Source organism: Aaosphaeria arxii (genome assembly GCF_010015735.1).
Source record: "Aaosphaeria arxii CBS 175.79 unplaced genomic scaffold BU24scaffold_3, whole genome shotgun sequence".
Taxonomy (NCBI): Eukaryota; Fungi; Ascomycota; class Dothideomycetes; order Pleosporales; genus Aaosphaeria; species Aaosphaeria arxii.
This window is the reverse complement of record NW_022983476.1, coordinates 2,210,775-2,231,764: the sequence shown is the minus strand read 5'-3', so window position 1 is coordinate 2,231,764 and position 20,990 is coordinate 2,210,775. Positions and strand designations below refer to the sequence as shown.

General features: G+C 48.9%; 9 protein-coding genes across 9 annotated transcripts; 4 read left to right on the top strand and 5 right to left on the bottom strand.

The window, feature by feature from the left end:
• Positions 1-25: 25 nt before the first annotated feature.
• On the bottom strand, positions 26-1,762 carry BU24DRAFT_389051 (molybdopterin biosynthesis protein moeB; the record flags this gene model as incomplete). Its single annotated transcript, XM_033525026.1, has 3 exons — positions 26-1,064; positions 1,136-1,349; positions 1,438-1,762. The coding sequence occupies 3 exons, from the start codon at positions 1,760-1,762 to the stop codon at positions 26-28; spliced, it is 1,578 nt and encodes a 525-aa protein (XP_033385976.1).
• A 2,237-nt stretch (positions 1,763-3,999) lies between these two features.
• Positions 4,000-6,271, top strand: BU24DRAFT_432295 (HET-domain-containing protein; the record flags this gene model as incomplete). Its single annotated transcript, XM_033529916.1, has 2 exons — positions 4,000-4,381; positions 4,479-6,271. The coding sequence occupies 2 exons, from the start codon at positions 4,000-4,002 to the stop codon at positions 6,269-6,271; spliced, it is 2,175 nt and encodes a 724-aa protein (XP_033385975.1).
• Positions 6,272-7,114: 843 nt separating this feature from the next.
• BU24DRAFT_440531 (haloalkanoic acid dehalogenase) lies at positions 7,115-8,144 on the top strand. Its single transcript, XM_033530373.1, has one exon. The coding sequence runs from the start codon at positions 7,261-7,263 to the stop codon at positions 7,981-7,983; it is 723 nt and encodes a 240-aa protein (XP_033385974.1). The 5' UTR covers positions 7,115-7,260; the 3' UTR covers positions 7,984-8,144.
• On the bottom strand, positions 8,025-9,119 carry BU24DRAFT_420678 (uncharacterized protein). The gene is made up of 2 exons (XM_033527538.1): positions 9,075-9,119; positions 8,025-9,021 (listed from the first exon to the last, which is right to left on the bottom strand). Exons 1-2 carry the CDS (start codon positions 9,075-9,077, stop codon positions 8,476-8,478), a joined length of 549 nt encoding a protein of 182 aa, XP_033385973.1. The 5' UTR covers positions 9,078-9,119; the 3' UTR covers positions 8,025-8,475.
• A 960-nt stretch (positions 9,120-10,079) lies between these two features.
• On the top strand, positions 10,080-12,760 carry BU24DRAFT_420677 (uncharacterized protein). The gene is made up of 5 exons (XM_033527537.1): positions 10,080-11,178; positions 11,227-11,245; positions 11,298-11,649; positions 11,699-11,977; positions 12,035-12,760. The coding sequence occupies exons 1-5, from the start codon at positions 10,345-10,347 to the stop codon at positions 12,531-12,533; spliced, it is 1,983 nt and encodes a 660-aa protein (XP_033385972.1). The 5' UTR covers positions 10,080-10,344; the 3' UTR covers positions 12,534-12,760.
• A 1,126-nt stretch (positions 12,761-13,886) lies between these two features.
• BU24DRAFT_420676 (Rad1-domain-containing protein) lies at positions 13,887-15,536 on the bottom strand. Its single transcript, XM_033527536.1, has 3 exons — positions 15,406-15,536; positions 14,970-15,344; positions 13,887-14,914 (listed from the first exon to the last, which is right to left on the bottom strand). The coding sequence occupies exons 2-3, from the start codon at positions 15,127-15,129 to the stop codon at positions 13,956-13,958; spliced, it is 1,119 nt and encodes a 372-aa protein (XP_033385971.1). The 5' UTR covers positions 15,130-15,344; positions 15,406-15,536; the 3' UTR covers positions 13,887-13,955.
• Positions 15,299-15,705, bottom strand: BU24DRAFT_460650 (uncharacterized protein; the record flags this gene model as incomplete). Its single annotated transcript, XM_033531834.1, has 4 exons — positions 15,299-15,344; positions 15,406-15,460; positions 15,512-15,541; positions 15,597-15,705. 4 exons carry the CDS (start codon positions 15,703-15,705, stop codon positions 15,299-15,301), a joined length of 240 nt encoding a protein of 79 aa, XP_033385970.1.
• A 182-nt stretch (positions 15,706-15,887) lies between these two features.
• BU24DRAFT_420674 (Bromodomain-containing protein) lies at positions 15,888-17,821 on the top strand. The gene is made up of 5 exons (XM_033527535.1): positions 15,888-15,957; positions 16,188-16,530; positions 16,587-17,241; positions 17,315-17,482; positions 17,545-17,821. The coding sequence occupies exons 1-5, from the start codon at positions 15,933-15,935 to the stop codon at positions 17,572-17,574; spliced, it is 1,221 nt and encodes a 406-aa protein (XP_033385969.1). The 5' UTR covers positions 15,888-15,932; the 3' UTR covers positions 17,575-17,821.
• Positions 17,822-18,408: 587 nt separating this feature from the next.
• Positions 18,409-20,963, bottom strand: BU24DRAFT_154507 (transcription factor IIA, alpha/beta subunit). The gene is made up of 5 exons (XM_033521311.1): positions 20,815-20,963; positions 20,495-20,748; positions 20,308-20,409; positions 18,774-19,687; positions 18,409-18,721 (listed from the first exon to the last, which is right to left on the bottom strand). The coding sequence occupies exons 2-5, from the start codon at positions 20,510-20,512 to the stop codon at positions 18,682-18,684; spliced, it is 1,074 nt and encodes a 357-aa protein (XP_033385968.1). The 5' UTR covers positions 20,513-20,748; positions 20,815-20,963; the 3' UTR covers positions 18,409-18,681.
• Between the last annotated feature and the right edge of the window lie 27 nt (positions 20,964-20,990).

Below are 20,990 nucleotides of genomic sequence, written 5' to 3'. Positions count from 1 at the left end.
AGCGTACCAGAGGTTGAATAGAATATCAATAATCTGGAAATTCAGGATCAATGTTTTCTCTCCAAGCTCGCAGCCCTCCCTTGATGTCACCGATCCATCTCTGCCCTCCGTTGTCGAGGCCTAGCTCTTTCATCTTTTTCACAGAAATCTGCGAATCATTGCCTAGTCGACATACAATAAAGATTGGTTTTTCAGGGTGGCTCCGCAACGCCGATACCCATTCGGGCACAGCGGGGGTCTGCTCACCATTATTCTGGGAGCTGGTTATGGGAGCTTGGGTACTGGACACAACAGAAAATGGGATGTTGACGCTGCCTTCAAGATTACAGATGTCGAACTGTACTTTCTCGCGAACATCGACCAAAATATGGCTGTCTTTGCTAGGCTCCGTACCGGTAAAAGGGTTGACCTCTAACCGAACTTTGGCGTAATTGTCCACAGATATACGTTCATTCGCTTTGAGTGCATCTACCGGATTGATCGCCCCGCAGAATTGTACATAGTCCAGACTGCCAGAAGTGATTGCCTCCGCACTTATGCTAGCCTGAGCAGAACAAGCTGCACATTTCGCTTTTCGGTTCCTTAATCGGATGCTGCGGAACATGGGGCTTGCGTAAGCAGAGAAGATCAATAGACTTGGAGGATCTGGCGTGGACGAGCGGACAGGAGATTGATCAGTCTCACGCGTCAAGACTTTGATAGCTTCCAAAGCCTGCAGTACACCCATCGTTCCCACCACTGGACCAAGGATGCCTCCATCGCCGCACGAGACTACGGATTCCGGTGGGGGAGGCTTGGGAAATACGCATCGGTAGCATGGACCGCCTTGGACTTCTCCCGGGGGTAGTGGTGGGTTGTTCAGAACCATTAGTTGGCCATCGGTCCGGAGAGCTGAGGCTGATACAAGTGGTTTACCCAGGAGCACGCATGTATCTGAGATTAGATAGCGTGATGCTGGTGTGTCTGTGCAGTCTAGAACAAGATCATAAGGGCGTACTGTCTGCAGCGCGGTCTCTGGGGTTAGCCGTGATGCATGTGCTATTATGTTTACATTGGGATTCAGTCTGGTGGATGTATTAGTTGCTACGCAATTTTGATCGAAGGCTTGTGGGCAAAAGATTGGACAGACACTTACGAGCTCAGATATACTCTTGCACTATCGACTTTGGTCATCCCCACCCGTGCAGTGGAATGAAGAATCTGTCGATGAAGATTGGACTCCTCAACAACGTCTCCATCTATTAATCCGACCGTACCAATACCTGCGCCAACTAGATATGCGGCTGCGGGACAGCCTAAGCCTCCAACGCCAACAATCAAGATAGAGGCATTCTTCAGACGGAGTTGGCCTAAAATGAGTGCAGATCAATAATCGGTTCACACGTCTAGACTGGCGATCCTAGAATGAGTGCATGAAAGCACGGCAGGAAAAAGTACCTTGAATGCCTATCTGAGGCATGATGAGTTGACGGCCGTATCGTTTGTACTCTGTAGGCTCGAGTGGCCACCGGCTTGCCGCCGGTCGTTGCTCATCCACATGGGACAAAACGGCGAAAACTTCAGATCGGAAGTCATCGTGGATACCATAGCTCATATCATGTGTGAGAGGATCAATGCTGGAGGTGTGTTGCGGGTGATCATGGGCTCGCCGTTGTCGCTCTGAACGTTCTGCTTCTGCAAGTTGTTGACGCAGATCTTGTAATTGAGTTTCGCATGATGCAATTTGCTGGCGTAATGATTCAAGTAATGAGCGCGGAGCCATATTGCTTTTTGTTGGGTTTAAGATTTCATGAAGACGCGATATTTAAAGGCGAAACTGGTTGTTCGTATCCTGAGTCTCCGTCGTCCTCCGTCGCCCCCCAATGCCACCTCAGCTAATTGAGGCATCCTTATCGATAAGCCTTGTTTGTGATGAACACTATTCCTTTCTGAGTAGTAGATTCCTAAATACTCCTCTATCGAGTGAATATTCGTGCTCGTATTGCTGTCGTGATTATGTTCTGAATCCAGAAATAAGAGAAGAAGTATTCCAATTGTTTTTCATCCCCGACCGCCTGAAAACATCCATCATTCCCGTACTGCGCCCCCATTGTGGACTACAACTGTTCTTTTACCGCGCCAATCAACTGGCTATTTTCAGGCCTCCATCAAACGATTACGGAAACCAAAGGAGGCTGCTTATGCTTACTGGTAACCATTTTGTTCTGTAGCAAAGTACCTCAAGATGAGCAAGGGATGTACACATTGTCTCCACTTGTGTATGCTCTTATTGTAATTGGTGGGTATCAAATAGCCTTGTGATCAAATTTCCATACATTGATGCATCAAATAGGTTAGCATCATCACGGTGATCAACTAATTTCGCGCAAGATGCCATAAGAAGTCAGGATGTGGCACAGATAGTCAAACCTTTAAGTCGCTAAGGCCTGCTCATCAGCGTCATCATGTTCTCCAACGTACCTCGTAGCCTGAGTATCATTCCATCTCATATTGTGTGGAGAAGTAGATGTACAAAAGACAATGTACCGATGACAGCACGCATGCAAGCCACTTGAGCCTAGTCATCCGTGCTTGAATGCTTTGGGTTTCTCTTCTAATCTATGTCTTCTACTGGATCCTGTGGTCGTATTGTGACCTTCATCATCAAAAAGGATTCTGGTCATGTTTGGTAGACTCAAAATCTAGCTACAGATTACTGATGTAACCATTACTTGATTTGGAGGCAAATGCATTGGTAATGTTTCAGTGTAGTAAGCATTGGCTCCAACCAATCGAATGGATAACTCCCTCAGTCTCTGCACACCAGATGGGCAAAATCGAGGTTGACCTTAAGCTGTAGTACACATTTGAGGCATCATCCCTGATATTGAATTGCAAGACAGCGACAAGGCTTGTGGAACGTGGCGAAGGTCCCCCATAAGGTTAGGCTGATCGGTAGTACAGTCCTGCTGTACCAACAGTAAACAGAGGGATGAGGAGGAAAAGAAGTACCGGCGGTATGGTACAAGATAGGCGTGGCACGGGAGATTGTCGTGACTGTGGGTCTGTAGGGCATGAAGATGTATGTTCTGGTTGCGCCTCGTCCTTTGGTGGTAGTCTTGTGCAGGGCGCCATACCCGTGCGAAAACGCGAAGCACACGACGAGCTGTATGTACACATGCACCTTGCGAATAAATGTATGCATAAATTCTCTAAAACTTTACAAATTTTCTACAACAAAGATGTAGCTATCAACTATAGTCTGCATACAGTATACGTTGTTTGTACTCTTTGCCAGCCATGTCATGACCACGTTGTGCTAAATTGCTGCTCGTCATCAACCCTCCTTGGGTGCCTATTTTATGAGTTCGATGTCATAATAATCCAACGAGAACCCTACGGAGAAGCCACAAACGCTGCATTATTCCAGCTCCCTTTCCTGAGAGTCATGCAGCGCCTGGAAGCGCGGTGCCACAACACAGGCCAGAGACCAGCTCCGACCCGTTGGAGCAGTCAATCTCACCAACAGCCATCGCTCTCCCCACCCGGCTGATGGCGCAACCTCACATGCCCGCGTTGGCCCTTCATTGGAGGTTTCATGCCTAGGAGTGCAGATCTGTCGGCGATAGGCAAGCCGTAGAAGTCTGGATGCAACTCTTGACGCAGACTCGTCAGCATGAAATGCCCTATTGCCGCCGCTTCTCCTCCCGCCGAATAGTATCCTATAAACTTCATGGCTGTCCACGGAACGATTATTTAGTCTATCTAGATTGCAGACAAAGCTACCGTACGTTTAAAGACCAGCTTGCTACACTACCAGTAGCTTCGCGACAGACTCAGGTACATTTCTCCAAGGTTTCGGCTACGTTATCGACATTAGTACTTTATTCAATCGAAGCCCACCCAAATACTCTACCCCTCTTTCTTAGGCTTGGGGACAGCGACAGCCCCAACCTCAGCCTCATCGCCGATTTCGCTGTCTATTTCCTTGCGAGTTCAAGCCCTGGCTTCTCTTCCATCATGGTCTCAATATGTCCGAATTGCAAAGGTTTGCAGAATCGACTCGGGGCGTCTGATCTCGGCCATGGTCATGCGCCACAGCGGACGCAATGGTTAAGCACCACACTACCAGATTTAGAGCTCTCCGCAAATGAAGGATGTCGCGCGTGTTCTCTATTGCTACAAGGCATCCTGCTGCATCATCATCGCTTCGCTGGCGCGAAACAGGGGGATGTCAAAATCAAAGCCGAATCATTCAATGACTCTAATGCTCAACGTCATCTTTCAGTAGAGTTGCGCTGGGTCCAACCTGATTTTGATATCCCGGACCAACACGAAATGAATGGTGATGATGACAGCGAAGCTCACCCGGACCTTAAACTGGAATTTTTTGTGGATGTTTGTAAGTTGCCACACCGATTCCTTCCCTTTGCAAGGATAGCTCAAGAACGCCTTTATAACGAATGCCTGCTTTGGAAGAAATGACTGACCATCAAAAGCTACTCCATCTCCCTTTCCTGCAATAGGCACTGGACGTCATTTAACCAACGATTCACTGCAAAATACAGGCATATCAACAATACGTGGCTTGATACAAAACTGTGTTGCCCACCACTCTAGTTGTCAACAGAATGCATCGACTGCTCTTCCTACGAGACTACTGGATGTTTTGTCTGGCGATGACCCAGATGGAGTCCGACTATGTCTCATCGAATCCAATGGGTCAGATCAGTCCTATGAAGTGGGAGAATATTGCACACTATCATATTGCTATGGGACAGGTACCAAGATACCCAGGACAACTACGAAAACATTGCAAGCCTACCAAAAGAACATACCGTGGATAGTTTTGCCAAGGACCTTCCAACAAGCCATCACACTCACGCGAGATTTGGGAGTCCGGTGGCTCTGGATAGATGCTCTTTGCATCGTGCAAGACGATGTCACCGACAGAGACAGGGAGATTCAAAACCTAGACACTATCTTCGGAAATTCGTTCCTCACGATGGCAGCCACCTCCGCTTCCGATAGTGATCATGGACTGTTCCGTTCAAAGATAACCACAGACAAATTACCAGTCACGGACAATACAGGTTGGGTTTCGGATGTTTACGTACGGGAACAGCCGACACACTACAGCTTCAAAGCTTCGTTCGATGAGGAGGCACATATGAATGACTGGGAACTTCCCTTCAACACTTCGCCGGATGTCAATCTACACACTCCTCTCCTCACCCGGGCATGGGCGTATGCCGAAAGCCTCCTTGCGCGCAGGGTACTGCATTTCACTGACAGCGAACTGATATTGGAGTGCAGGGAAGGATACCAATGTGAGTGCGAAAGGATCGACAATTCTTTGTACGACTCGAGAGCCACGAACACGGTAAAGCAGGAACTGTCTCGCATGTTATCCGAGGCCGTTAGCGAAAGCGATCTATCGACTAGTAGTGAAACCCTTCGAGACGATAGAGCAGACTCACTTGTCTCAAAATTTGCCGCGACATCTATCAACGGGCCCACTGAAGCACTTTTCCAAGCCCGAGATGATGCGTTGCAGCTCTGGAGTTATATTGTCACCGAACACACTGCCAGGAAACTTACACATGAAGAGGACAGATTATCTTCGATAGTTGGAGTAGCGAAAGTACTCAACAGGATCATTCAATCCGGTTACGTCGCTGGCCACTACACGTACAGCACCCTTGGCCTTCTCTGGTATCCCAATGACGGCAATATCTGCCATCGCCCTGATAATAGTGTACCCAGCTGGTCTTGGGCATCAATAGAGGGTTCCCCGATCTTCTTTGATAATGCAACGGCTATGGATCTCGCTTGCACTGCCAGCTTCTCGGCCAAGGATGGTGGCAGACATGCTTGGTCGCCTACAAGGGGAGGAGCGGTTACCATTGCTGCAGCGATGGCGACCGAGGCTGAGCTCCGCATCGATGCCACAAATGAATACTCGCTTGTTAAGAATTCAGTCAGTGTGGAATTCAGACCGGACACGGCACCTACGCATGGGCATCATGACATCAAGTCTGGAGATGCACTTGTCTGTGTGCTAGTTAGCATGACTTTCCGATCATCTATCATTGGCTTGGTGCTCAAGCGATCGAAGTCCGAGCCGGAGAAGTATCGTCGAGTTGGCCGCTTTGAATGCTATGATTGTCAAAAGGATGGCACGGATGACGATCCGGAAGACGCCGAGTCACTTTTCGGCTATTGGTTTCCTGAGATTGAGGATATGACGAAACTCGATGATGGCCCACGACAGACATATATTGTCATTTAGACAAATCTCACGGCTATGATTCGTTCCCATCGGGGTATTTCCAGCAAGATCCCACACTTCGGCAGCCCAGCGGACCAGGATCCTGTTCATATTGCAGTGGCTATCTGCATGTAGCGTTATATCTCCACCCTCGTCGCTACATCAGCGAACGCAACGTGAAGGCAGTCTAGAGTGTTCTTCTGGTTTACTGGTATATAATACATCTGCTCCGAGCATTTACGACTTCTATGAACCCATACTTCCTGCCTCTCATCCTACATATTGTAATTACTACCACAGGCCCCCGGCCTGACACTTCAAAAATCTTGTGATGTGCGACTCTACCCTGAATGCATTCTTCCGCCCAAGCAATGTCGATCTAACCATTGCCCCTTGAATTAGAACCTAGGATTTCAATATGACTAAATTCAGGCCGAAGCAATGTACTTTAGTCGTTGACAACATTGGCACTTGATATTTCGTCCCTCGATATGCCCTCCATTCCGCCATTCGTCTGAAAGAAACCGCCTTCTTTTAACTACCCTCTACATTAAAATTGGAGCATCTTCGCAGACTATAAGTTTGGTAATTCAGCTCGTGCACGTTGCTGTCAAAGACATTACAAATGGACTGGAAGCAGGTAATTAATACGCTGGTCACGCGAACTGGTCAGTCTTGTCAAGATTGAAGTATTAGATTTGAAGTATTCCTATGAAACGCAAGCGTACCTTTAGTTTCATCTATTCATTGTTTGTTTGTGTTATCATCGTAGATCGGAAAGATACCCGTTTTAGACTGGTACGACTGGAACCCGCTTCTCCACTTACAATGACATCCCTAGGAGCCACGCGATCGGAGGCGGGGTATGCAATATCCGTTTGAAACAGATAACAAGCAACTGAACTTTGTCATCGGCTTTTGTGCACGGTACATGGAAAAAAACAATCAAGTCTCTATCTCCTCAGAGTACTACACTCATTTGGTCCTTTCAGTCAATTCTTTAATCAACCATGGGCTCCCTTACCAATTATCGCCTACTATGCTTCGACGTCTATGGAACTCTGATAGATTGGGAAACCGGCGTAGTCAATGGCCTGCAACCACTACTCCAATCAAACAATCGCCAGGACATTTCGAAGCAACAGCTTCTAGAGATCTACCATGAATTCGAACACACACAGCAAGCCGAGACGCCAGATATGCCCTACGACAAGCTCCTCACAGCCATCCACCCAAAAGTCGCATCCAAGCTAGGATTTCCCACACCACCAGAGTCTCAATCCAAGGACTTCGGCGACTCCGTTGGCACATGGCCCGCATTCCCGGACACGGTCAACGCGCTGCGCCGCTTGTCCAAGCACTACAAGCTCGTGGTGCTCTCCAACGTGGACCGTGAATCGTTCAGCAAGTCGAACACAGGGCCGCTCCAAGGCACGCCGTTTGACCTCATTATCACTGCACAGGACGTCGGGTCGTACAAGCCCGACCTCGCCAACTTCGACTATATGATTAAGGCGGTCGGGGAACGTTTTGGTGTCGCGAAGGATGAGATCATCCAGACGGCGCAAAGTCAGTTTCATGACCACCACCCGGCAAAGGCAAAGGGTATCAAGTCTAGCTGGATTGTGAGGCCCGGGGCGGTTATGGGGAATAGAGCGGAGGAGATTTACGATTGGAAGTTCGATACTCTGGGTGACATGGCGGATGCGTTGGAGCGGGAGTTAGCTAAATAGACGATTTGTGTCTCAACTTCAGAAAGGGGCGATTGAAGAATGGCCGTGACAGCACTGTAGTCTAATGTTCATTTTCTTGATCTATGGACACTAATTCAGCTCGTTTGCTGGCGAATAGACGGCTGAGATGTTCACATATGACGCAGCCGTATCAAGAAATTGGCTAGTCAAATGCATACATGGGCCTTTCCCTGCACTATCCAATCCTCGAACGCTTGTCCGTTAGAGCTAGCGAGCCCTCGCTTTCGGATTACAAGACTGATTGACATTGAGAGCCTACTGGCATCGAATATCATAGTCGCAGGCTGCCGAGCCGTTGTAGAATCCCGTCCGAGTCTCCCATTGCTGGTTTTGCACATCCACCATGCCTCTAGAGAAGACGGAAAAGCTCTGCTTGCATGACCACATTGTCGGTAAGGTTTATGCATTCATATGTCCAGCAGCACCTTCTGTGGTCGACCGTGAATTTTCGTTTCTGGCATCTTTGAACTTTCAACCCTTCTTCTCCGCAAATTCGGCCTTGGTCTCCACAGTGCTTTGCACGTGGCTCTTCAAAGCTGCCCACCGATCTGCAATAGATGTGGTATTCTCGTTCTTGCCAGCCATCTGCGCTAAATTTGCATTGAACCGCTCCCTCTCCATTCTTTCCAGCTTCTCTTTCCGTTTCATTGCGCCCGGTCGACTCTTCAAGCTCTTGAGATTCCTCCGCTTCTGGATCTTCGCTTGTCCAATCACCATATCACCACTATCGTTGTCCCTGTCGCCTTCACCATCCTCAAGACCCGGGAGAGCATCTGCGAGGGATTCGAGCGTCGCGACCAGTTTCTTGTTCGGCCGCCGTCGCTTTAACGTCTTGGATGAGTTCTTCTCGATCTTGGAGACGAACGAGGAGTGCTTGTGGGCGCGTCTGTCGGTTTTCGAGGCGAAGACGCCGCTTCCTGCTGCGCTTGCGGATGTGGCAGCACTGGTTGTTGTAGGCTTGGGGACTCGAGCTACTTTTGCGCGCGCTGTAGTGCGCTTCTTGGTTACTGTAGGAGCCTAGTGGATCATTAGTTGAGGTCAGGTATCTCAATTGACGACTCAAATCATACCATGCCTGCTGTATAAGTCCCAATGCTCCGGTTTCAAGGTGAGCGTCGCGGGCTTGAACTGGCGCAAGCGAGGACCGCAGCAGATCGATGTACAAAAATATGCGCACGGCCCACTTTCTAATCGATTACAAGATCCAACCACTCAGTGACAACTCCGGACAGCCGTTATCAACAATTATTGATACCATTCATGGATTACATTGTAATGTACAAAAATAAAACGCTCGATAGACTCAATGCTAAGAGAGTGGAAATTGCTGAGACCTCTTCTCGAATCATTAACTCTAGCAAGAAAGAAAATTGCACATCAATTGAATCCAAGAATCATTCCACATGAATTACATCAAGCTTGAACACATCGTGCCAATAGATCACGCAGAACGAATGATAGTCACACACGACAAGACCTGGAAAGTGTACTACAAAAATTGGTATCAATTAACAGCAGCCAACTGAATGGCCTTCCTGAACTCATATCTACTCGCTCCCTGATTGGCCGACCCGTCGACCATTTCCTCGCTTCCTGATCCAAGAAAAATAGCTAGATGTACCAAAAAAAAGTGCAAAAAAAGAAGTGTCGCTTCTGTGGATCGAACACAGTACCTCCAGATGTTCAGTAGAAACCGAAGTTTGCAGCTAATGCTGATTGCTTCAGTCTGATTTGTATGTTAGTGAATGTTCGAGATGCTGTAATGGGTTTGTCGGGTACTAACCTGGCGCTCTCCCAAGTGAGCTAAAGCGACTTGTTCAGTCGATTGATGTTAATTTTGAGAATTGAATAAACTATATTCATATTAAAACAACTGACGGGGCAGATTAATCTCTTTAGCCTAGAAGTGTCTTATATTTGAGTCATTTTGATGTGTGTGCGTGTGCGCTTGTGTGAGCGCTTAGTCGGTTCCGGTTGATTACCCTGAACACCGCCATTCCAGTTTGAGCATAGAGACTCTCTGCCCCTTAATGATGTCATGGTACATCTCAAGATACTCGTACAACAACCAAACATCAACATCTACCAAGTAGCGCCAGATCGGTACAGACCGGAGATGCCGGTGGCTCCTCCGTGTATCGATAGCCATTGAACTTTTTCAATAGCTCGAGTCTGTCTTGCATCAAATGTTTGCTAAAAGTACATCAATTCAACCTTAGCGCTGATTACCATGGCGCAGTAGCACCTTGCGCTTGTACATATACCTTTTCCTCTCCCTAGTTACTCCAGCTTCTGCACCCTTCTCTGTCCAGTGCATGTTCCTTTGTACCATACCCGAAAATGCATCTTCCAGCCCAGATAACTGGGAGGAAGAGCGAGGAGCTGGGTAGGACGAACAGTGCAATTGGCGGCACTGGAAAGATCCCACGCGCCAAAAAGCCCAGATCAAGACCGCCAACAAGCTTACGAGACAAGCTTGGTTTCCTACAAGCACATTTGCCTTCCTATTCTGGGCCATACAGTGTTGGATCCATGGACATTGAAGTTCCAGTAGAAAATCCGCGAACCTTCTCACACATCACGCGCGACGGAAAACATCTATTGAAAATCGAAACGGTGTTGTTTACGTTGTACTATCCTGCAGCGATTGGATCCGGCTCTGGGAAGGATCCTGGTGGCAGGAGGAATTGGTCTCGCGAAACATGGCTCCCAAGACCCAGGATCGAAGTTGCGAAGGGATATGGAAAGTTTGCTGGTATTCCAGGACCCGTGGCCGTGGCTTACTTTGGCGCAACCACTGGGCTTACAAAGTTACGCGCCTTTCGCAATTCACCCGTCGCAACCCACTGGCCGCCTATGGGCAATTCGAAGAAGAATGGCCATAAGATAAAGAACAAGCAGGGTCCACCACCACCCGGTGGTTCTGAAGAGCCAACATTTCCGCTCTTGTTCTTTAGCCATGGGCTAGGAGGAACGAGGACAGCATATTCAACAATGTGCGCCGAGTTTGCCAGCTATGGGTTCGTCGTCTGCGCTTTGGAGCATCGAGACGGTTCGGGTCCACGGACTTTTGTTAATCACCCAAAAGAGGGCGGAGAGGGCTCTCAAAAGCAGGAAGCTCAGGGAAATGTCGATCATACCCATGAGGAAATCAGGAAAGGTTATGACAGAATTGTAAGCTGGCTGTTCCCATCCTAATGAATCATATGTTAATTTGTGTAGGATTACGTATTTCCCAAAGGTCAATATCCCGATTGTATCGATTTATATTGCCACCCCTGACATTAGTCTAGACAACCCGTTTGATACGAGCCCAAAGAACGAGAAGGGTGTTGATGGCGAACTCAGAAGCGCCCAGATTGAACTTCGACTTGCAGAAATCGAAGAGGCCTACAAAGTGCTCTGCGATATACGCAATGGTGGAGGCGCCGAAATAGAGCGCCGAAACCTAAGACGAGAAGGATATATTGGCGGAAGCTCAAGAGGGTTAGCCGGAGTGGATTGGTCAATGTGGACGAAAAGGTTTCACGTAGACAGAGTCACGGTTGCGGGACACTCTTTCGGTGCTGCTACCATTGTTGAGCTGTTAAGAAACGCCGATCGATTTTCTTATGTTCAAGCGGGAATCATTTACGATATATGGGGGTGAGTCAAACGAAAGCTATGGTATGAGTCTTTTCTGACAACTCCGCAGAGCACCGATCAAGCCGCCTAAAGATGACCCACGACATAGAATTCATCTTCCTTTACTAGGCATAAACTCAGAGGCATTCATGTATTGGCAAAAGAACTTGGATGCTGTTACATCTCTAATGGAGGAAACACGAGAGCAGGGAGCACCAGCGTTCTTGTGCACAGTGAGAGGTTCAATACACCTTTCACAGTCAGATTTCACAATACTATTTCCTCATGTGTGCTCCTTCTTCCTGAAGGCGACAGTGCACCCTCAGAGGGCAATCGATCTGAACATCAGGTGCGTAGTTCAAAAAAGAGTTGTATACTGGATACTGGGATAACACCCGGCTTGTAGTGCATCTCTCGAGTTTCTTCGGGACGTTACAGAGGGCGCCGGGAAATCCATCATCCAACGATGCTTAACGGACGAAGAGCTTCTCCAGACTCCATTGCTAGACGAACTTCCAAACCTGCATAGACCCGATACTGAGGATATCGCCGCAAAGCTCAAAGTCCCTAATGAATTTAGGACACGCATGGCAGCAAAAGTGCAAAGAAAGTTGAAGCGGCAGAAGGCACATGGTTTCTACAGTCCCGGGGACGAGGTGTGGATGCATTTCAAGACGGAGGAAGATGAACTTGCGAGTTGGCGGGAGAAGAACAGGCGCGAGGAGGATCCGGATCGAGAACAGCTTCGCGAACAACGGCGTCAGGAGGAGAGTGCTACAAAAGAGCAGGAAGAGAGAGATGAGGACAGCACGAGTAGTGATAACCTACCAGAAACTACGGACAGTCCGGTCCGCAAAAGCTGGCTGGGTCGCCCTCCGGAGTTGAAGACGGACGACCAAAGCTAATATACCGCATTCTGAGCTGTGATGAATAGCTCTACTAATCACTTTACTAATGAATGAATATTTTTGATCGTAATCAAGCATACATACATGCCCCTTCCTGGAAGCTGGTCCTTGGGTGTAGACATTTAAAAGGCCGAGACAACAATCCTTTATCTGCCACCATGTCCCTCAAAATGGTTGGATTGAGAGCGAACAAGCAGAATTAGATATGGCAACCTAGATCCAAGATATTATGTAAGAAGTAGCAGATACCACAGGAAGATTGTAGTATTTCCAGATGTAAATCATGCGATTACATTAGGCGGTAGCTCGAGGTAACAGTTCGCCCCACCATTGGCTCCCATACCACCGAACCCCACCCACGAACCAACAGCGGGGCACACTACCTCAATAATTGGAGGGGTACATATACCCAAATATTTTCAAACTCATCATCAATCAAGTTGACTCAACAGTCGCTTTAGCTCACTTGGGAGAGCGCCAGGTTAGTACCACTCAACAACAAATTACTCATTCGAACCATCAACTAACAATAACACCAGACTGAAGCAATCAGCCATCAACAGCTGCAAACTTCGGTTTCTACTGAACATCTGGAGGTACTGTGTTCGATCCACAGAAGCGACACTTCTTTTTTTGCACTTTTTTTTGGTCTTGGGTTTGAGATGAGATGAGACGAACCACTCACACCTTCTTCTTTCTAGAGGAGGAGGACATGTATGTTTGGACAAGCTGGGATTGATCCTTTTTTTTTGCTCAGTAGAGTTACTTCGTCTCCTATGTCTATTTATTTCATCTATGTGTGTCAACAGAGAGTCATTTCATTTTATTCTTTTTCTAATATTTGAAAAACAATGTGTCTGCCACCCATTTAGTATGTATGTATATAGATGCCTACCTAACTAATTAACTGATCATCTATCAATCTTTCCTGATGTAGCTTGCCTAGCCGTTTTTCTTGAGCTAATAAGTGAACATTAGCTTGAATTTCCCGGTGCGTCGCTACATTGTACTCAACTCATACTGATAGAATGCGTTCGTTCTATATATAATTCTTGATCCCTTTGAGTGCCTTACAGAGAAGACCGAACAGGCAATGACGCCCTTACGGGGCGGATCGTGAAGCCACAGAGATCGAAGAGGGGCGACGCATGCTTAAACATTTCTACGTTTATCTATTATTTATTGTTGAAGGCATGAAGGAGGGGACCAGCAGAGCATCATTGCTCCTTAGCCGCAATGTGTTGGCCGCTTTGATGGCTGTCCCGCATTCAATGGGTAATTCTACCGTGTATATCAACCTTCTCATGGTGTTTGCAGATTGGTTGTCACTTGGACGTGGATGCATCAAGTATCGACAATTTCTACTTGAGAAGCTAAATCAATAAATACATGCATGCTGATCAGATATTCCACCAGCACCTAGCTTTCATCCTCCGTTGCACTGTCCACGCCGTTTGCATCCTCATCTTCCTCGTTATCATTCGCTAGATACGTATCGCCTTCTCCCTCATCGTCTTCTACCAACGGGACGAATCGAAAGTCAACAAAGCTCACCTTCGCCCCTTCAGTCTCTATCATGAACTGCAAGCTCAATACACCTTGTATGTCAGTCCTCACGCTGACCTTAGTGGCAATGCTCATCGCTCTTGCCGCTTTCTGAATCAATGCGAACTTATATGTGCATCGCAGCGGGGTGTCAGGGTCGCTCAGCTGGAACGTTTCTAAGACATTGGCCGGAGTGGAAGCGTCCGCATCTGGCGACGCACCGCGATGTGTAGGGGGCGGAGCGCGGGTTGAGCTAGTAGGGTTGTTGTTGAATGCTACACTGGCAGACCCAAGATCACCAGAGGCAGCGAGTGCGAAAAATGGTTTCCCCTTGTTCATTTTTGCGACGAGGGAAAGTCGTTCGGGTGATGTGGACGCAAGCTCGGATATCGCGTCTGAAAGCCAGGATCCGCGCATGATCGTTTTGAAAGCGAGGCTTTGTCGATCGAATGGTATTTCATCGGCGAACTCGGGTTCATACGTGGTCAAGTCACAAGTTGTTCGGATAGTGGACTCGGTCAGGATGATAGAGAGCGGGGCACCAAAGCCGGTATATGAGATTCGACACATGTTATTCATGCCTAGTACATTGTTGCTGAATGCCGTAGACGAGGGATTATCCCTGGCCCATGGAGGCTTATTGTTATTGGGATCCGTAAGACCTAATATCTGGAGTGTTTCGAGGAGAGAGGGTAGAGAGATTTGGAAGACGGGGTTTGGGTCTGGAGGATCTAATTCGTTCTCGGAATCGGAATCGTTTTGTTCTTGTACTGGCAGAGGAGGAGGATGAAATGTATAGGTGGTGAAAAGGGATTTATCAAGGAAGGCAGAGCCTGCATGATTTATGAGCTTTAGCCTCTCCCTGATAATGTGCGCGGGGCGAATTACCTTCCATAACACTAGCCTCATCTACGAAGAATTTGAGACCGCTTGATGTTATTTGTACATGCACCTTGTCGGAGAAATTGATGCACCGGAGCAACAAGTACAACTGCCTTGCGGAGCTTGAGACAGCTGTGAGAACGGGACGTTCTTCTTCTTCGTCCATGATGGCGGCTGCCTTTGTTTCACAGAGTTGATAGTGCTAGATTGTAGGAGATGGCTGGTAAGAGAGGAGGAAATGGAGGTTTGATGGTATCTCGATGTCTTGAACGCTTATATCATTCCGTGTAGACTACACTAGGTCCCGAACGCCTTGGAGTATGAAAAGTAAGATTTTAAACGTAGACTCCGACTGCACAGATCATATAGACTGCACCGAATCTGTACTTGTATGAGCACTTCATCACATCTACTCCCTGCCAACCAACTATGATGTACGTACCCGAAAGCTAAGGAAGCTGGAACGCCGAGCAGGGAGAGGTTTACGAAGGATCGGTCTACTGAGGTTAATGATGTTGGAAGCTGACGTATCTCGGTGTCGAACGTACTGAGTCCAAAGACGCCGGCTAGAATGAAGGCTGAAAGACATTAGCGGAGCTCTACAGTCCATCAAGTAGCTCATGGGGTACGCACCAGCAAACAGCAGGACGGAGCCAATGAGGAATTGAGAGTTTTTGCCGACGGTTGGCTGGTATGGCGAGGCAGAAGCAGCCTCCCAAACATCAAAAAGTGGCGACGACATGAATGTTTCGAGGGCAATGGATAGAAGTGGAATTGCGCTGCACTGCACTGCTCTGCTGCGACAACTCGAGGTCGCGAACGCTTTGGTGTCCTCAAGCTGCAACGCGCCGGCCCGGAGATTTCCCGATTGGCCAGCTGTACCAGCCCTGTAGGCCCACCTCCGACTTCATGTCATACAGACCAAAGTAAGTGAAGGTGAAGAGGCAGAAATTGTCAAGAGCAAACAGCATGGTTCCTTCGCAAAGTGAAGATGGTAAGTCTGGATTTGATTTTGTTACCTTCCCACCCTCCACCCCGCGCAGCGAATGCGCGATCAACCTCGTCAACCTCATCTCGCGATGGATGACCTCCGCAAGATACTTGGTTACCCCGACTCGCCAGAAACTCTGTCGCCGTTCTCGTCCCCTGCTCCTTCTTTGTCTTCGTCTCCGGAAATACCGCTCATAGAGGTGTATCGTGCTAACCAGTTGTCTCTGTCTCTAGTAAAGCGCAAGGCCACGCAACCCCTCGACCCTGGCTCGCCGCCAAAGCGCGTAAAGCAATCGAGCGAGAGCCCCTCCGAAGAGGAGAAACCGGCGCGTCCTCCAGCAAAACGGATAGTTCCCTTCCCAGAGAAGCCTGCCGTCATCGAAGAAAGGGAAGGAGAGATCGAGTTTCGCGTAGTCAACAACGATGGCCGCAGGGACAGCACCATCATTCTCACGGGCTTGAAATGTATCTTCCAGAAACAGTTGCCTAAGATGCCAAAGGACTACATTGCCCGTCTTGTTTATGATCGCACGCACATGAGCATAGCCATCGTGAAGAAGCCGTTGGAAGTTGTTGGGTGCGTATCACTATCACTACACCCCCAAAAGGGCTCACAGACACTGACTTCTGTAGTGGTATAACATATCGACCTTTCCGTGGCCGCCAATTCGCCGAGATCGTCTTCTGCGCCATATCCTCTGACCAACAGGTCAAGGGTTATGGAGCGCATCTTATGTCTCACTTGAAGGACTATGTCAAGGCAACTTCTGATGTTATGCATTTCCTCACATACGCAGACAACTATGCTATCGGTTACTTTAAGAAACAAGGGTTCACCAAGGAGATCACGCTCGAGAAATCGCGCTGGATGGGATACATCAAGGATTACGAAGGAGGAACCATCATGCAGTGTTCAATGGTGCCCAAGATCCGCTACCTCGAGTCTGGGCGCATGCTTCTTAAGCAAAAGGAATGCGCCAACGCAAAGATTCGATCCGTCTCAAAGTCCTTTGTAGTCCACCAGCCTCCCGCGCAGTGGAAGAACGGAGTGACCAAGATCGATCCCTTGACTATCCCAGCCATCAAGGCATCGGGCTGGAGCCCTGACATGGACGAAATGGCTCGGGCACCCCGCCACGGACCCAACCATCTTCCACTCTTGCACCTCCTCACTCACCTGCAGAACAACAGCAATGCATGGCCGTTCCAGCAACCAGTCAACAAGGACGAGGTTCTGGATTACTACGAAGTCATCACCAGCCCGATGGACCTTGCGACCATGGAAGAGGTACGTATCCACCCCATATCCACCAACCCATTCACCATATACAGAAACCGTCGAAACTAACTCCACTTCACAGAAACTCAACAACGACAAGTACCCCACGGTCGAAGAGTTCATCCACGACGCCCAGCTCGTCTTCACCAACTGCAAGAAGTACAACGGCGAGGGCAGCGTCTACGTCAAGGCCGCCGGCCGCCTCGAGCGCGAGATGTGGCGCCGCATCAAGGAGGTGCCTGAATGGAGTGTAAGCCTTCCCTTTCCACCCAATTCATGCGTACAATGGCTAACCACATATCCCCACAACAGCATCTCGAAAGCGAACTTGGCGGAAAGTAAAGAGATCTAGTCTTATCCGCCTAGGACGAGAATTCCATTGTGTTATTATTTGTACGATTTTTAGCGAGGAGTCCGGTTAAGGCGGGGAATCAATCAGTCAATGGGATCGGAATATGCATGTCTACTACGGCCGCACCAGGAGGACAAGCAAAGGAAGGAGAGAGCCAATGCGAGACATGTTCTCTGGCTCGTGTGGACTCTTCGATACGATTACCAATTATCAAATGCTCATCAAGGTTAATCCTATACATACGAATTACCGTGCTGTCCCACTGATGACTTCCTGCTCATGCACATTCACACATACATGTTCACACATCAAGATAACATCACATCTGAGCGCTTCACAAAACAAGTGTATTTAATCTTTATCTTTGAATTTGTATTCTGTCCTGCGCCCAAAGGCTACTACTACTACTTCGCAGGATTCGCTGTAGAGAGAAAAGAAAAACTCTTCTTTTGCCTGGCCTTCGCCACTTGGAAAAGGGAGGGGGAAGAACAACGCCAGGAAGCCCAATCCTTGAGGGGGAAAGTGTTGTTGAAAGTAAAATGGAGCATATAATTTCGTCTAGGTGTAGCAGGGAGTAGCATGCCAGGGTGAGATGTCGTCAAGCATGAAAAAAGGTTAAGAAAGCTCGAAGACGGGCGGATTTGGTAGAGGCACCTGCTCAGGAGTGGGGAAAGAAAAGGCGTCAAATCCCATAGTGGACTCCTAAACAGAGGTGATGAACACTAGCATTCCCAGACGAAGCAAGACCAAAGTTTGCCATTGTCCCCACTTCTTTGGTGCAAAGAGATTTGAGTGACGCCGGAAACAAGTAGGATAGATGCGTGGGATGGCAGGGAAGTATAGCAGCTCTGTGCCTACTTCTTGCGTGATCTCTGCAGTGCGTGATTTGATGAGATTGTGGTCATGATGAGTGGTTAAGGCGCTAGAGAGCGCTCGAGATATCCAATTTAGAAATCGAGGTTTGAGTGGCCAGGCCGAGAAAGTCGAGGAGGCAAGCATGGTCATGCTGGAATAGCCGAGAAAATGATTTTGTATGGTACAAGTTGTAGTAGTTTAAGGACGAGGAAGTAGTTGGCAGGAGTTCAATGTGGGATTGTTTACCACTCGAATTCGCCGTTTGCTTTGTGGAACAAGAACCTAGGATATGTTAATTATCAGATTTGAGATGCCGCTGATACAGTGAACTTACTCCTTCTTGTTCGTGGTCAAGATACCGTCCTTGAGAATGCACTTCCACTTGTTCTTGACACGCTGCACCTTGTCGTAGGTACAGAGCATATAGTCGACCATCTCATCATCACTTCCGTCGGCGCCGTCCAGATCATCCTCTGGATCGTCAAGATCAGAGTTGATTGCATCTTCAGGGTTCTCTTCCTCCGACTTGACATCGTCCTCGCCATCGAAAGGAGCGACACGTGGAACGGTCGCAGAACTAGATGACGAAGCCTCAATTTGTTGTGACTGGCGCACCCGGTTGATAGCCTTACGCTTCTTTCCCTTTGGCATCTCACGGAGCGGCATGCCCAAGCCGTTGTCTTGATCGGCCATCATGGCCTCCACCCGAGTGCGCATCAGCTGGTCAGCGGCGATGCGGCCTTCTTCGCCGGCAGCCTCCCTTGCCGCAAGGAACGCTTTCCAGTCTGCGATACCATCGTCTGCACCATCTGTCTGTGGAGGATAGGCTTGGCCAGGTTGGCGTTGCTGCTGTGGTGGGATCTGCTGCGCTGTGTTTTGGCCTGGCATCACCCGTGGCTGCTGCTGCGGTTGCTGCTGCTGCTGAGGATGCATAGGCATCTGCATATTTTGCGGTACCTGGCCGAGACGTTGAGCAATGAGCTGTTGCGCCCTTTGCGCTGCGACATCTCCGTTGAAACCTCCTTGATAGCCGTTCTGCGGTTGTTGTGGGTATGCCGAGACTGGGGGTTCGTAGCCTCTTTCGGTCTTGACAGCAACATTGGGGAAGTTGGCATGGTCCACGGCAGGTGAATGGTCAGCATCCTGCTTGACATTGGATGGTACTGTAGGCGGCTGACGCGGGGGTTCTGGCTGTGGGTCCCATGGGAAGGAGGCGATTTTGAGGTTGGTGAGCTTATCTTGCCATCCCTAAATAAAGTGGTTAGTACTTCAGACTTTCCTCATCTTGAGAAGACTGAAAGAAAAAGAACGAAGAATGGGAATGGGAATACGACGCAAGGATGTCACATGACGATATATCAAGATAATGGTGGTGGTGAATGGTGGTGGTAGGTAGGGGAAGAAAAAGGAGGCTAGCCCGGAAGCAGAAAGGATGGACGGGGCTTGGCGGCGAGGTGGCCCAGGGCAGGGGGTATAAAGAGTTCATCCAAATACTGGAGGTGCCGCACTCCCTTCGCCGCCCCCCGATCTCTGATCTTGACCTGCGAAAGACGACCGCGACCCGGCTACTCAGCCCCGCTTTCGGCCAGCCTCAACCACACACCCCCCAGGCTACCACCACTCACCCAACAGATTACATTGCGAGGATCTTGATGCGCGCAACAAATGTAGGGGATTGCCAACGATGAAATAGATGCGGAAATGGACAATGCCAATAAAGAAGGAGACAGAGAGATGAAGATGGATGGAGATGGTGCTGCTCTTGCAATGACAAGTGGAACTTGACGATGCGATGCGATGCGATACGATGCGATGCAAGCAAGGCGCACTCTTCCGCCCCCAAAAGGCCGGGTTGCCGTTCAACGTACCTGCTTCATCTCTTCCAGAGTCGTAACATCGACGCCAAACTCCTCAAAGTCATTCTGCGACGACTGGATCACCTTTTGGATGATCTGCTCGTATACATTGCCCTGTTGTTTAGCTGTCAGCCAACGCTCGCCTTCATACTTTCACCAACCATGGACCTCGTGTGAGCCCCAGGGAATTACTACTAACCACGACCTGGTTCGACATGATGACTCCGGAGAAGACTGGTGGCAAACGGGAGTAGAGGAAGACGGTAGAGAGTTGTAGAGAAACCGAACAGATTTGAAGTGCTGCCCGGCGCGCGATAAAGTCGGTCTGAGATGGAAGCTATTCGCTGGTTGTGAGAGAAAGGTAGCGGAGCAAGGTAGCTTGTAGCTTCGGACGTAGTGCGCAGCAGAGGCGGTTCTCTGGCCTTGCACTCGTAAGTTGAAGTTGTAATGGCCCTGCGCGAATTGTAAGCTATGGTTGCGCTTGTGCGACTGCTGCTCTGTCGCCTTCACGATGGTTACTTGTGGGGTCTGCTGGTAGGTGTAATGGGCATGGGGACAAGCAACCCGGCGAGAAGCCATACCGTCCGTTCGGCTAATGGTGCCAAGCCCGCTAGCCTCGCCCTCGTTTGTCAGCGTCGAGCCTGCCTTCGTTGACTTTCTTTATTGAAGCAACTATACACTTGAATAATGGTACT